At 45.7% G+C, this 14,242-nt stretch overlaps 2 protein-coding genes across 2 annotated transcripts in view; one reads left to right on the forward strand and one right to left on the reverse strand.

The window, feature by feature from the left end:
- The window catches only part of LOC118380377 (coiled-coil domain-containing protein 146-like), a 93,885-nt gene that overhangs the window by 1,942 nt on the left and 77,701 nt on the right, over positions 1-14,242 (forward strand).
- LOC118381873 (fibroleukin-like) lies at positions 7,152-13,369 on the reverse strand. The gene is made up of 3 exons (XM_052501899.1): positions 12,492-13,369; positions 8,991-9,190; positions 7,152-8,501 (listed from the first exon to the last, which is right to left on the reverse strand). The coding sequence occupies exons 1-3, from the start codon at positions 13,237-13,239 to the stop codon at positions 7,995-7,997; spliced, it is 1,455 nt and encodes a 484-aa protein (XP_052357859.1). The 5' UTR covers positions 13,240-13,369; the 3' UTR covers positions 7,152-7,994.

Consider the following 14,242-nt stretch of genomic DNA (forward strand, 5'->3'; position numbering starts at 1 on the left):
AGCCTATCTGGTGAACACTACACAGAGACAGGAACATGAAACCTAATTACAGCCTATCTGGTGAACACTACACAGAGACAGGAACGTGAAACCTATTACAGCCTATCTGGTGAACACTACACAGAGACAGGAACATGAAACCTATTACAGCCTATCTGGTGAACACTACACAGAGACAGGAACGTGAAACCTATTACAGCCTATCTGGTGAACACTACACAGAGACAGGAACATGAAACCTAATTACAGCCTATCTGGTGAAACTACACAGAGACAGGAACAGAAACCTATTACAGCCTAGTGAACACTACACAGAGACAGGAACGTGAAACCTATTACAGCCTATCTGGTGAAACTACACAGAGACAGGAACATGAAACCTATTACAGCCTATCTGGTGAACACTACACAGAGACAGGAACGTGAAACCTAATTACAGCCTATCTGGTGAAACTACACAGAGACAGGAACGTGAAACCTATTACAGCCTATCTGGTGAAACTACACAGAGACAGGAACATGAAACCTAATTACAGCCTATCTGGTGAACACTACACAGAGACAGGAACATGAAACCTAATTACAGCCTATCTACTACACAGAGACAGGAACATGAAACCTATTACAGCCTATCTGGTGAAACTACACAGAGACAGGAACATGAAACCTATTACAGCCTATCTGGTGAAACTACACAGAGACAGGAACATGAAACCTATTACAGCCTATCTGGTGAAACTACACAGAGACAGGAACGTGAAACCTATTACAGCCTATCTGGTGAAACTACACAGAGACAGGAACATGATTACAGCCTATCTGGTGAACACTACACAGAGACAGGAACATGAAACCTAATTACAGCCTATCTGGTGAAACTACACAGAGACAGGAACATGAAACCTAATTGCAGCCTATCTGGTGAACACTACACAGAGACAGGAACGTGAAACCTATTACAGCCTATCTGGTGAAACTACACAGAGACAGGAACATGAAACCTATTACAGCCTATCTGGTGAACACTACACAGAGACAGGAACGTGAAACCTATTACAGCCTATCTGGTGAAACTACACAGAGACAGGAACGTGAAACCTAATTACAGCCTATCTGGTGAAACTACACAGAGACAGGAACATGAAACCAAATTACAGCCTATCTGGTGAAACTACACAGAGACAGGAACATTGAAACCTATTACAGCCTATCTGGTGAAACTACACAGAGACAGGAACATGAAACCTATTACAGCCTATCTGGTGAACACTACACAGAGACAGGAACGTGAAACCTATTACAGCCTATCTGGTGAAACTACACAGAGACAGGAACATGAAACCTATTACAGTATTATATCTGGTGAACACTACACAGAGACAGGAACGTGAAACCTATTACAGCCTATCTGGTGAACACTACACAGAGACAGGAACATGAAACCTATTACAGCCTATCTGGTGAACACTACACAGAGACAGGAACGTGAAACCTATTACAGCCTATCTGGTGAAACTACACAGAGACAGGAACATGAAACCTATTACAGCCTATCTGGTGAACACTACACAGAGACAGGAACGTGAAACCTAATTACAGCCTATCTGGTGAACACTACACAGAGACAGGAACATGAAACCTATTACAGCCTATCTGGTGAAACTACACAGAGACAGGAACAATCACCCACCAAATACACAGCGAAACCAGGCTACCTAAATACGGTTCCCAATCAGAGACAACGAGAATCACCTGACTCTGATTGAGAACCGCCTCAGGCAGCCAAGCCTATACAACACCCCTAATCAGCCGCGATCCCAAATACTACAAACCCCAATACGAAAATACAACAACAAAACCCCATGTCACACCCTGGCCTGACCAAATATAACGAAAACACAAAATACAATGACCAAGGCGTGACAATTGTATTATGTATTGTAATATGTATTGTATTATATTATATATTGTAATATGTATTGTGTATTGTAATATGTATTGTAATATGTATTGTATTATGTATTGTATTATATATTGTATTATATATTGTTTTATGTATTGTATTATATTATATATTGTATTATGTATTGTATTATGTATTGTATTATATATTGTATTTTGTATTGTTTTATGTATTGTATTATATATTGTATTATGTATTGTATATATATATTGTATTATATATTGTATTATTTATTTATATTGTATTATATATTGTATTATATATTGTATTATGTATTGTATTATATATTGTATTATATATTGTATTATGTATTGTATTATACATATTGTATTTTGTATTGTCTTATATATTGTATTATGTATTGTATTATATATTGTATTATATATTGTATTTATATATTGTATTATGTATTGTATTATGTATGTGATATATATTGTATTATGGGTTGGGATACCACTGTGATACAGTTTGTGTTTGTCTCGCCTGTCTATCTCCAGGTAAATGCACTCGCTGTGGGTTTCTCTGGATGGGAGCGTCTGCTGAATGGCTAAATTGTAATGTAAATGTAGTGCTATTTATATTTATGTATATTATGACTTTTATTTGTTGTGTTGTGTCCTGTTTGGACCCCAGGAAGAGTAGCCGTTGCCTCAGCAACAACTAATTGGGGATCCTAATAAATAGTAAATACTAAAAAAACATCAGCCAGTCCTGAACCCTTAGTCCCAATCCTGAACCCTTATGAAGGGAAAATGAATAAAACATCAGCCAATCCTGAACCCTTATGAAGGGAAAATGAATAAAACATCAGCCAATCCTGAACCCTTATGAAGGGAAAATGAATAAAACATCAGCCAATCCTGAACCCTTATGAAGGGAAAATGAATAAAACATCAGCCAATCCTGAACCCTTATGAAGGGAAAATGAATAAAACATCAGCCAATCCTGAACCCTTATGAAGGGAAAATGAATAAAACATCAGCCAATCCTGAACCCTTATGAAGGGAAAATGAATAAAACATCAGCCAATCCTGAACTCTTATGAAGGGAAAATGAATAAAACATCAGCCAATCCTGAACTCTTATGAAGGGAAAATGAATAAAACATCAGCCAATCCTGAACCCTTATGAAGGAAAATTAATAAAACATCAGCCAATCCTGGACCCTTATGAAGGGAAAATGAATAAAACATCAGCCAATCCTGAACCCTTATGAAGGGAAAATGAATAAAACATCAGCCAATCCTGGACCCTTATGAAGGGAAAATGAATAAAACATCAGCCAATCCTGAACTCTTATGAAGGGAAAATGAATAAAACATCAGCCAATCCTGAACCCTTATGAAGGGAAAATGAATAAAACATATAGGCTGGGTCAGGGCTATTTGCCTGCTGATGGTTAGCAGATATAGGCTGGGTCAGGTCTATTTGCCTGCTAATGGTTGGCAGATATAGGCTGGGTCAGGTCTATTTGCCTGCTGATGGTTGGCAGATATAGGCTGGGTCAGGGCTATTTGCCTGCTGATGGTTGGCAGATATAGGCTGGGTCAGGGCTATTTGCCTGCTGATGGTTGGCAGATAGGCTGGGTCAGGGATATTTGCCTGCTGATGGTTGGCAGATATAGGCTGGGTCAGGGCTATTTGCCTGCTGATGGTTGACAGATATAGGCTGGGTCAGGGCTATTTGCCTGCTGATGGTTGGCAGATATAGGCTGGGTCAGGGCTATTTGCCTGCTGATGGTTGGCAGATATAGGCTGGGTCAGGTCTATTTGCCTGCTGATGGTTGGCAGATATAGGCTGGGTCAGGGCTATTTGCCTGCTGATGGTTGGCAGATATAGGCTGGGTCAGGGCTATTTGCCTGCTGATGGTTGGCAGATATAGGCTAGGTCAGGGCTATTTGCCTGCTGATGGTTGACAGATATAGGCTGGGTCAGGGCTATTTGCCTGCTGATGGTTGGCAGATATAGGCTGGGTCAGGGCTATTTGCCTGCTGATGGTTGGCAGATATAGGCTGGGTCAGGGCTATTTGCCTGTTGATGGTTGACAGATATAGGCTGGGTCAGGTCTATTTGCCTGCTGATGGTTGGCAGATATAGGCTGGGTCAGGGCTATTTGCCTGCTGATGGTTGGCAGATATAGGCTGGGTCAGGGCTATTTGCCTGCTGATGGTTGGCAGATATAGGCTGGGTCAGGGCTATTTGCCTGCTGATGGTTGACAGATATAGGCTGGGTCAGGGCTATTTGCCTGCTGATGGTTGGCAGATATAGGCTGGGTCAGGGCTATTTGCCTGCTGATGGTTGGCAGATATAGGCTGGGTCAGGTCTATTTGCCTGCTGATGGTTGGCAGATATAGGCTGGGTCAGGGCTATTTGCCTGCTGATGGTTGGCAGATATAGGCTGGGTCAGGGCTATTTGCCTGCTGATGGTTGGCAGATATAGGCTAGGTCAGGGCTATTTGCCTGCTGGTGTTTGGCAGATATAGGCTGGGTCAGGTCTATTTGCCTGCTGATGGTTGGCAGATATAGGCTGGGTCAGGGCTATTTGCCTGTTGATGGTTGACAGATATAGGCTGGGTCAGGTCTATTTGCCTGCTGATGGTTGGCAGATATAGGCTAGGTCAGGGCTATTTGCCTGCTGATGGTTGGCAGATATAGGCTGGGTCAGGGCTATTTGCCTGCTGATGGTTGACAGATATAGGCTGGGTCAGGGCTATTTGCCTGCTGATGGTTGGCAGATATAGGCTGATGGTCAGGCTGGGGGCTATTTGCCTGCTGATGGTTGGCAGATATAGGCTGGGTCAGGGCTATTTGCCTGCTGATGGTTGACAGATATAGGCTGGGTCAGGTCTATTTGCCTGCTGATGGTTGGCAGATATAGGCTGGGTCAGGGCTATTTGCCTGCTGATGGTTGGCAGATATAGGCTGGGTCAGGGCTATTTGCCTGCTGATGGTTGGCAGATATAGGCTAGGTCAGGGCTATTTGCCTGCTGATGGTTGGCAGATATAGGCTGGGTCAGGGCTATTTGCCTGCTGATGGTTGACAGATATAGGCTGGGTCAGGGCTATTTGCCTGCTGATGGTTGGCAGATATAGGCTAGGTCAGGGCTATTTGCCTGCTGATGGTTGGCAGATATAGGCTGGGTCAGGGCTATTTGCCTGTTGATGGTTGACAGATATAGGCTGGGTCAGGGCTATTTGCCTGCTGATGGTTGGCAGATATAGGCTGGGTCAGGGCTATTTGCCTGCTGATGGTTGACAGATATAGGCTGGGTCAGGGCTATTTGCCTGCTGATGGTTGGCAGATATAGGCTGGGTCAGGTCTATTTGCCTGCTGATGGTTGGCAGATATAGGCTGGGTCAGGTCTATTTGCCTGCTGATGGTTGGCAGATATAGGCTGGGTCAGGTCTATTTGCCTGCTGATGGTTGACAGATATAGGCTGGGTCAGGGCTATTTGCCTGCTGATGGTTGGCAGATATAGGCTGGGTCAGGGCTATTTGCCTGCTGATGGTTGGCAGATATAGGCTGGGTCAGGTCTATTTGCCTGCTGATGGTTGGCAGATATAGGCTGGGTCAGGGCTATTTGCCTGCTGATGGTTGACAGATATAGGCTGGGTCAGGTCTATTTGCCTGCTGATGGTTGGCAGATATAGGCTGGGTCAGGTCTATTTGCCTGCTGATGGTTGACAGATATAGGCTGGGTCAGGGCTATTTGCCTGCTGATGGTTGGCAGATATAGGCTGGGTCAGGGCTATTTGCCTGCTGATGGTTGGCAGATATAGGCTAGGTCAGGGCTATTTGCCTGCTGATGGTTGGCAGATATAGGCTGGGTCAGGGCTATTTGCCTGCTGATGGTTGACAGATATAGGCTGGGTCAGGGCTATTTGCCTGCTGATGGTTGGCAGATATAGGCTAGGTCAGGGCTATTTGCCTGCTGATGGTTGGCAGATATAGGCTGGGTCAGGGCTATTTGCCTGTTGATGGTTGACAGATATAGGCTGGGTCAGGGCTATTTGCCTGCTGATGGTTGGCAGATATAGGCTGGGTCAGGGCTATTTGCCTGCTGATGGTTGACAGATATAGGCTGGGTCAGGGCTATTTGCCTGCTGATGGTTGGCAGATATAGGCTGGGTCAGGTCTATTTGCCTGCTGATGGTTGGCAGATATAGGCTGGGTCAGGTCTATTTGCCTGCTGATGGTTGGCAGATATAGGCTGGGTCAGGTCTATTTGCCTGCTGATGGTTGACAGATATAGGCTGGGTCAGGGCTATTTGCCTGCTGATGGTTGGCAGATATAGGCTGGGTCAGGGCTATTTGCCTGCTGATGGTTGGCAGATATAGGCTGGGTCAGGTCTATTTGCCTGCTGATGGTTGGCAGATATAGGCTGGGTCAGGGCTATTTGCCTGCTGATGGTTGACAGATATAGGCTGGGTCAGGTCTATTTGCCTGCTGATGGTTGGCAGATATAGGCTGGGTCAGGTCTATTTGCCTGCTGATGGTTGACAGATATAGGCTGGGTCAGGGCTATTTGCCTGCTGATGGTTGGCAGATATAGGCTGGGTCAGGGCTATTTGCCTGCTGATGGTTGGCAGATATAGGCTGGGTCAGGTCTATTTGCCTGCTGATGGTTGGCAGATATAGGCTGGGTCAGGGCTATTTGCCTGCTGATGGTTGACAGATATAGGCTGGGTCAGGTCTATTTGCCTGCTGATGGTTGACAGATATAGGCTGGGTCAGGGCTATTTGCCTGCTGATGGTTGACAGATATAGGCTGGGTCAGGGCTATTTGCCTGCTGATGGTTGACAGATATAGGCTGGGTCAGGGCTATTTGCCTGCTGATGGTTGGCAGATATAGGCTGGGTCAGGTCTATTTGCCTGCTGATGGTTGACAGATATAGGCTGGGTCAGGTCTATTTGCCTGCTGATGGTTGGCAGATATAGGCTGGGTCAGGGCTATTTGCCTGCTGATGGTTGGCAGATATAGGCTGGGTCAGGGCTATTTGCCTGCTGATGGTTGGCAGATATAGGCTGGGTCAGGGCTATTTGCCTGCTGATGGTTGACAGATATAGGCTGGGTCAGGGCTATTTGCCTGCTGATGGTTGACAGATATAGGCTGGGTCAGGTCTATTTGCCTGCTGTGTTTCATGTGGGATATGGATAACAAAACATTCAGTACTCAGTGCAAATCTGTAAAAAGTTTATTCATGTTTTTATATAAAAAGTAAATACTTTTTTGAATAGGACAATAGAAGGTGAACGAAAAACGTCTAGTGTACATACAGTTCTATACATCAAGCTACATAATCAATTATTCTATTCAAATATACCTACACTTTAAACCTTTTCATACAAGTCGAAATACTCCATGTTTTAGTTTTAAACTTCTCTGTGGTCAACTTCTCAACTCCAATATAATGCTTTTTATTCCGAATACAATACTTTTTGGGCTACTCATCTTAGGCAATCACTGTGTACTGCATGAACATACAGTCCATATATTAGTTATATAAAAGCTATCATACTTTCAAAAATAAATACTGTACATTTCCTCCTTGAACTTGCAACCTTTAGTTTCCATGCTGCTTAGCCTGTCTAGATGAGGATGCAATGCAATGACATAAAGCTAGGTGGCAGTATTATACAGAAAATGGAATTACAGATGTCTGGAAACAGCTGCGGTGCCTGCAGTCAACCAATGTAATTATTCTGCAGAAAGCAAACATATCTGACTCCATTTTGTTGTTGCTGTTAGTTCAGTGGCACATGGTCCATAGTATGTTGTTTGACCGATAGCCAGACATTTCCTATGACTGTGATATCATACGTTTATCTTCGGTGGAGACTTTTCCAACCTTTTGAAGATTTCATTGCTGTTTTATTCCCGGGAACCCAAGTGTCTCAGACAGTCTCTGAACCGAGTGGTTAAACTTGACAGTGGGAGGCAGAAAGGTCAAAGGAGCAGAAAGTCAAGAAGAAAAAAGTATTTCTGATCTTTCCGGTCGTTTCCGTTCTCATGCCGCTTTCCTTTACGGAGCGTAGTTCTTTGGCCGTATCATCATTTTGACCGTCTTGAAGGCCTGCCTGTAGTTGGTGGGGTATGCTTCACTAGACATGTTGTGCCATGTTCCCCAGAAGATGCCGTTCCTCACGCCCTTGTATCTCTTGTGGTAGTACTTCCCATTGAGATTGGCTGACATGCAGGCGTCAAACCACCACCCAGAGCTGTAGTACGCGCCGCAGTTCCCTGACGGGTACATGTCGTTGTCCCTGTCTGGCGTGGTGAAGAACTTCTGGTCGTGGTTGAAGTGCTGGTTCATGTGCAGCGCGTTGCCGGCCGTGCCACTGTACCCGCTGATGGAGAGGCGATACCTCAGGAACTCGTTGGCTACGTAGAACTGGTCGAACTTGGCATACTCCCGCACCCCTTGGAAGTCCTCCAGTTCGATGCGCAGAACCATGTCCTTGGCCTTGGTCAGGAGGTGGATGCGGTCGTTGCCCAACCAGAACTCTCCCCGGGGGTCACCAAATCCCCTCTAGAGGGAGAGAGACAGAGAGAGAGGGAGAGGGCAAGGGCAGGGAGAGAGAGAGAGACAGAGAGAGAGAGAGGGAGGGCAAGGGCAGGGAGAGAGAGAGAGAGAGAGAGAGACAGAGAGAGAGAGAGAGAGGGAGCGGGCAAGGGCAGGGAGAGAGAGAGAGAGACAGAGAGAGAGAGGGTAAGGGCAGGGAGAGAGAGAGAGAGAGGGCAAGGGCAGGGAGAGAAAGAGACAGAGACAGAGAGAGAGAGGGCAAGGGGAGAGAGAGAGAAAAAGGTAAAGGTCCGTGTCAGAGGAGTCAAATCTGTCCCAAATGGCACCCTATTCCCTACATAGTGCCTGGTCAAAGGTAGTGCACTATATAGGGAATAGGGTGACATTTGGGACACAACCTCATGTTTTCCCTGATTCTCACAGGGCAGCAGGCCATTACATGGAATGTTACTGACCACGGTCTGTCACAGAGTTTTGTCAAATGGGTTTATTAACCTTGTACTCAGCCCAGGAGCGGTTGAAGCTGACGGTGCCATTGAGGCGCTGCTGCACCAGGGTCCAGCCGCCGCCAAACGACTCCATGTCGCAGTAGACCTGGAACGTGCCGTTCCTGGGGTCTGGCGTGACCCGGTAGACGCCGTTCCTCCTCTCCTTTAACATGTTGTAGTCAGAGCAGTCCTTGGGAGCGATGATGACTGTTGTGAGAGAGAGACAGAGAGAGAGGGCAGGGGGAGGGAGAGAGAGAGAGAGAGACAGAGAGACAGGGCAGGGGGAGGGAGAGAGAGAGAGAGAGACAGAGAGACATGGCAGGGGGAGGGAGAGAGAGAGAGAGAGAGAGAGAGAGAGAGAGAGACAGAGAGACAGAGAGAGAGACAGAGAGACAGGGCAGGGGGAGAGAGAGAGAGAGAGAGAGAGAGAGACAGGGCAGGGGAGGGAGAGAGAGAGAGAGAGACAGGGCAGGGGGAGGGAGGGGAGAGAGAGAGAGAGAGAGAGAGAGACAGGGCAGGGGGAGGGAGAGAGAGAGAGAGAGACAGAGAGAGAGGGCAGGGGGAGGGAGAGAGAGAGAGAGAGACAGAGAGACAGGGCAGGGGGAGGGAGAGAGAGAGACAGAGAGACAGGGCAGGGGGAGGGGAGAGAGAGAGAGAGAGAGAGACAGAGAGACAGGGCAGGGGGAGGGAGAGAGAGAGAGAGAGAGAGAGAGAGAGAGAGAGAGAGAGAGAGAGAGGGCAGGGGGAGGGAGAGAGAGAGAGACAGAGAGAGAGGGCAGGGAGAGGGAGAGAGAGAGAGAGAGGGCAGGGAGAGGGAGAGAGAGAGAGAGACAGAGAGAGAGGGCAGGGAGAGGGAGAGAGAGAGACAGAGAGAGACAGGGCAGTACCCGGAGGGAGAGAGAGGGGAGGGAGAGAGAGGCAACGGTCAGTGTCCGAGGAGTAAAGAAAACACTGTTTCCCTCAAAGCACAAGACTCTCACAACCCAGCAGGCATTGCATGGAATGTTCCTGACTTCCAGGCCCAGAGCTGACTGAGTGAGTTGAGCCACGGCGTCACTGTTTTCATATAAGGGGAGGACAGCCTTGTCAAAACGTGGGAACGTGTCACATGGGATTAACCAAGGCTGCTGGAGAGCCTGCCAGTCCCCACTCTGTGTGTGTGATGATAATGCATCCTGACAGACACTTCTGGAGCTTAGAGACCCTAAGTTTTGGAAAGTGACGCCAGTCGACTGCTCAGGATAGAAGCCTAGGAAGCATGAGAGAGGAGTTGAGTTAGCAGAGCACAGAAGAGGATAGAGCAGAGCACGGAAGAGCAGGCTGTTTGTGCGTGTGTGTGTGCGTGTGTGTGAGTGTGTGTGTGTCTCTGTATCTCCCCCCTGTGGGCAGTACTCCTATCAAAGTCTGCCCATATGTGATAGTATTAGTGGTTCTCAGAATATGGGCACCAGGCTGTGACTGACCCAAATATAACAGTCCGTCAGACAGATGGACAGACAGCCATGCAGACTGATAAAGGGGATTGACAGCAACAGAAGAGCAGCTGTATTATCAAGGAAGTATGCAGAGATATAAAACCCTCATCTGGAAGTAACATCGTCCCAGTGAAAAGCTTGTGCATTCTCACATTACAGGCAAACAGTTCCTTTAATTCCTACAGAAAAAGGCTTGGGACATTAGATGAAGCTTAAAAGTGTTTATAAATGAATCGAGAACATGATTCAGTTAAATGATCCGAAGGTAGACTCCCTCGATGTATGTCCGCAAACACCTTCAAATCCAATCAGAGATAGGAAGCACACTGTTTAGTTTAACTGTGAATTGGGGCTTAATGATCTGTTACAGAGCTGAGATTGTGAGATGTCTGACTGCTGACGTTCTGTTGTCGTTGAGCCGACAGAGAGTTTCCCATATCAAGATAGAAACGTGGCCAGTAGAAAGAAGGCTGTGTCAACAACAGAACACACAAGCACTACTGCACTTTGATACTGGATGCTCCCCACTCTTACTGGAAACACTTTATATTGCCTGTTTCTCCATAATCTTTACATGAATCACTTCTGACATTATCTTGTCAAGCTATCCAGAGTCATTTGCAGAGCTCTTATACGAAGCATGACAGATTCATCTAAGACAAGTACTTCTACATAGTGTTCTGTTCTCACCATGACCAACTGTCGGAATGCAACACATTGCATCATCTTGTTGGCAAGTGTAATAAAGGAGGTAGCTGTTTACACCATGACCCCACGTTAACACTGTGTAACACACACTCAAAATATCAGAATATCTCACACTCAAAATATCAGAATATCTCACACTCAAAATATCAGAATATCTCACACTCAAAATATCAGAGTATCTCACACTCAAAATATCAGTGTATCCCACACTCAAAATATCAGAATATCCCACACTCAAAATATCAGAATATCTCACACTCAAAATATCAGTGTATCCCACACTCAAAATATCAGAATATCACACACTCAAAATATCAGAATATCTCACACTCATAATATCAGAATATCCCACACTCAAAATATCAGAATATCTCACACTCAAAATATCAGAATATCTCACACTCAAAATGTCAGAATATCTCACACTCAAAATATCAGAGTATCCCACACTCAAAATATCAGAATATCTCACACCCAAAATATCAGAATATCTCACACTCAAAATATCAGAATATCCCACACTCAAAATATCAGCATATCCCACACTCAAAATATCAGAATATCTCACACTCAAAATATCAGCATATCTCACACTCAAAATATCAGAGTATCCCACACTCAAAATATCAGAATATCTCACACTCAAAATATCAGCATATCCCACACTCAAAATATCAGAATATCTCACACTCAAAATATCAGAATATCCCACACCCAAAATATCAGAATATCCCACACTCAAAATATCAGAATATCTCACACTCAAAATATCAGAATATCTCACACTCAAAATATCAGAATATCTCACACTCAAAATATCAGAATATCTCACACCCAAAATATCAGAATATCTCACACTCAGATTATCCCAATGAGTTTTGAAAGATAAAGTGTGAGGAAACAATGTAATTCCCCTGTACAGTAGCAGTGTTAGTTTAGGACCATGCATAAATAAAGGGTGATGATCTGGAGTTGAACCTGCAACTCTCCTTTTGATACAGCAGAGTACTCGCACTCAGTACAGAGGGCTGGCATACTGTACAGTACTGCATGCAGTGCATGAAAGCCTGGTTTTATAATAAGTCTGTCTGGCTGATGCTTAGAGGAGAACAATAGGTTAGCAATAACAAGAGACTAGAGGAGCTTCTCTATAAGAGAACAGGGGGCTATTTTCAATAACACTTACAATGAGGGGAGTTCTGCACTTTACAGAAACATTATAGTTTAGTAATAACAGAGCGTTTTGTAAATCACTTAAAGGTTCTTGAGAATTTTCCTGTCAAATGATCAAGAACCTATTTGGTTAATGAAATAAATAGACGTACACTGAGGAGAGGGCTGGACGGCACACTGGTGGTTACAGTTGTTACTGAGCTTGTTGATCACTCCAGTGATGTTCTCCACCTTGCTGTCCACGATGGCCTCCACGTTCCTCATGTTGATCAGGCTTAGTTCCTCTAGACGGCCCTGCAGAGCCGTGATCTGTCCCCGTGCGTTACGCAGGCTGTTGGACATCTTGTTCATCTTCACCTGCATCTCAAACACAGAACCGCCGGTAGAGACGGTGCCTTTGCCAGTACCAGATCCGGTGCCAATGCCATCCCCATCAGGCCCTGTGTTGGTTCCCCCGTCTCCTCGTTCCTCCTTACTGGTGCTAGACTGTATTTCCAGAAATCCTGGTCCCGTACCGGGACCCCCTGCTGCCTCCCCGCTGTCCCTCTGCAGGCTCTGGTCAGCCTGCTGCCGGCACTCCTGACAGTCCCTCTTCAGCCGGTTCACCGTCTCCTTCAGGCTCTGCAGCTCCTTCATGGTCTTCTCCAGCATCCTGAACTGCTTGGGCAGCTGGATGGTCAGTGGAGGCAGGGTGATCTGGTAGGGGCAGTCGTCCTCTTCTCCACACTGGCCAGAAGGCTTCATCCTCACAGGGCAGCCCCCTGAAACCTCTCCTGTAGCAGCCTTATCCTGGACCTTATCCCATCTCTGGGCTCTGTCTCCTGGCTCTGCTGCGGAGCTCCATGGGACTGCCAGCAGAAGAGTGGTGTTGGCCACAACACACAGCACGAACAGCCTCATGGTGTGTGTTTTGACTGAGTGTGTGTGTGTGAGTGAGTGAGTGAGTGTGTGTTTCTCAGCTACGCAGTCAGAGAGAGCGAGAGCAGCGTGAGAGAGCAGCCTGCAGGAGAGTGAGCGCAGGAGACTGCCTCCTGCCTGAGATAGTTGTGTCATTAATATCAGGGGAGAGAGGAAGGGAGGGGTGGGAGGGGCCGTGTTGCGTAATTCCACCACTCCATACCAGCAGCAAAGTCAACCATTTAAAGAGAGAGTAGGAAGGCAGAGTTCTGACTGAGCTGCAGTCCTTTAGAAATCAGTCAATTTCCCTGAACAGACAAGTGAGTCAGTACAATGGAATTAAGATTCTCTCCTGAGTCAGTACAATGGAATTAAGATTCTCTCCTGAGTCAGTACAATGGAATTAACATTCTCCCCTGAGTCAGTACAATGGAATTAAGATTCTCTCCTGACTCAGTACAATGGAATTAACATTAACTCCTGAGTCAGTACAATGGAAGTGAGTCAGTACAATGGAATTAAGATTCTCTCCTGAGTCAGTACAATGGAATTAAGATTCTCTCCTGAGTCAGTACAATGGAATTAACATTCTCTCCTGAGTCAGTACAATGGAATTAACATTAACTCCTGAGTCAGTACAATGGAAGTGAGTCAGTACAATGGAATTAACATTCTCTCCTGAGTCAGTACAATGGAATTAACATTCTCTCCTGAGTCAGTACAATGGAATTAACATGCTCCCCTGAGTCAGTACAATGGAATTAACATTCTCTCCTGATTCAGTACAATGGAATTAACATTCTCCCCTGAGTCAGTACAATGGAATTAACATTAACTCCTGAGTCAGTACAATGGAAGTGAGTCAGTACAATGGAATTAACATTCTCTCCTGAGTCAGTACAATGGAATTAACATTCTCTCCTGAGTCAGTACAATAGAATTAACATTCTCTCCTGAGTCAGTACAATGGAATTAACATTCTCTCCCGAGTCAGTACAATGGAATT

Source organism: Oncorhynchus keta, unplaced genomic scaffold (assembly GCF_023373465.1).
Source record: "Oncorhynchus keta strain PuntledgeMale-10-30-2019 unplaced genomic scaffold, Oket_V2 Un_contig_14664_pilon_pilon, whole genome shotgun sequence".
Classification (NCBI taxonomy): domain Eukaryota; kingdom Metazoa; phylum Chordata; class Actinopteri; order Salmoniformes; family Salmonidae; genus Oncorhynchus; species Oncorhynchus keta.

Bases quoted from the DNA above. Each gene is read 5' to 3' on its own strand.
- LOC118381873 (XM_052501899.1), bottom strand. From the start codon at position 13,239: ATGAGGCTGTTCGTGCTGTGTGTTGTGGCCAACACCACTCTTCTGCTG. The intron at 9,191-12,491 runs GTACGTCTATTT...CTCTCACAACAG, and splicing joins CGTCCAGCCCTCTCCTCAGT to TCATCATCGCTCCCAAGGAC. The intron at 8,502-8,990 runs GTTAATAAACCC...CTCTCCCTCTAG, and splicing joins GCTCCTGGGCTGAGTACAAG to AGGGGATTTGGTGACCCCCG.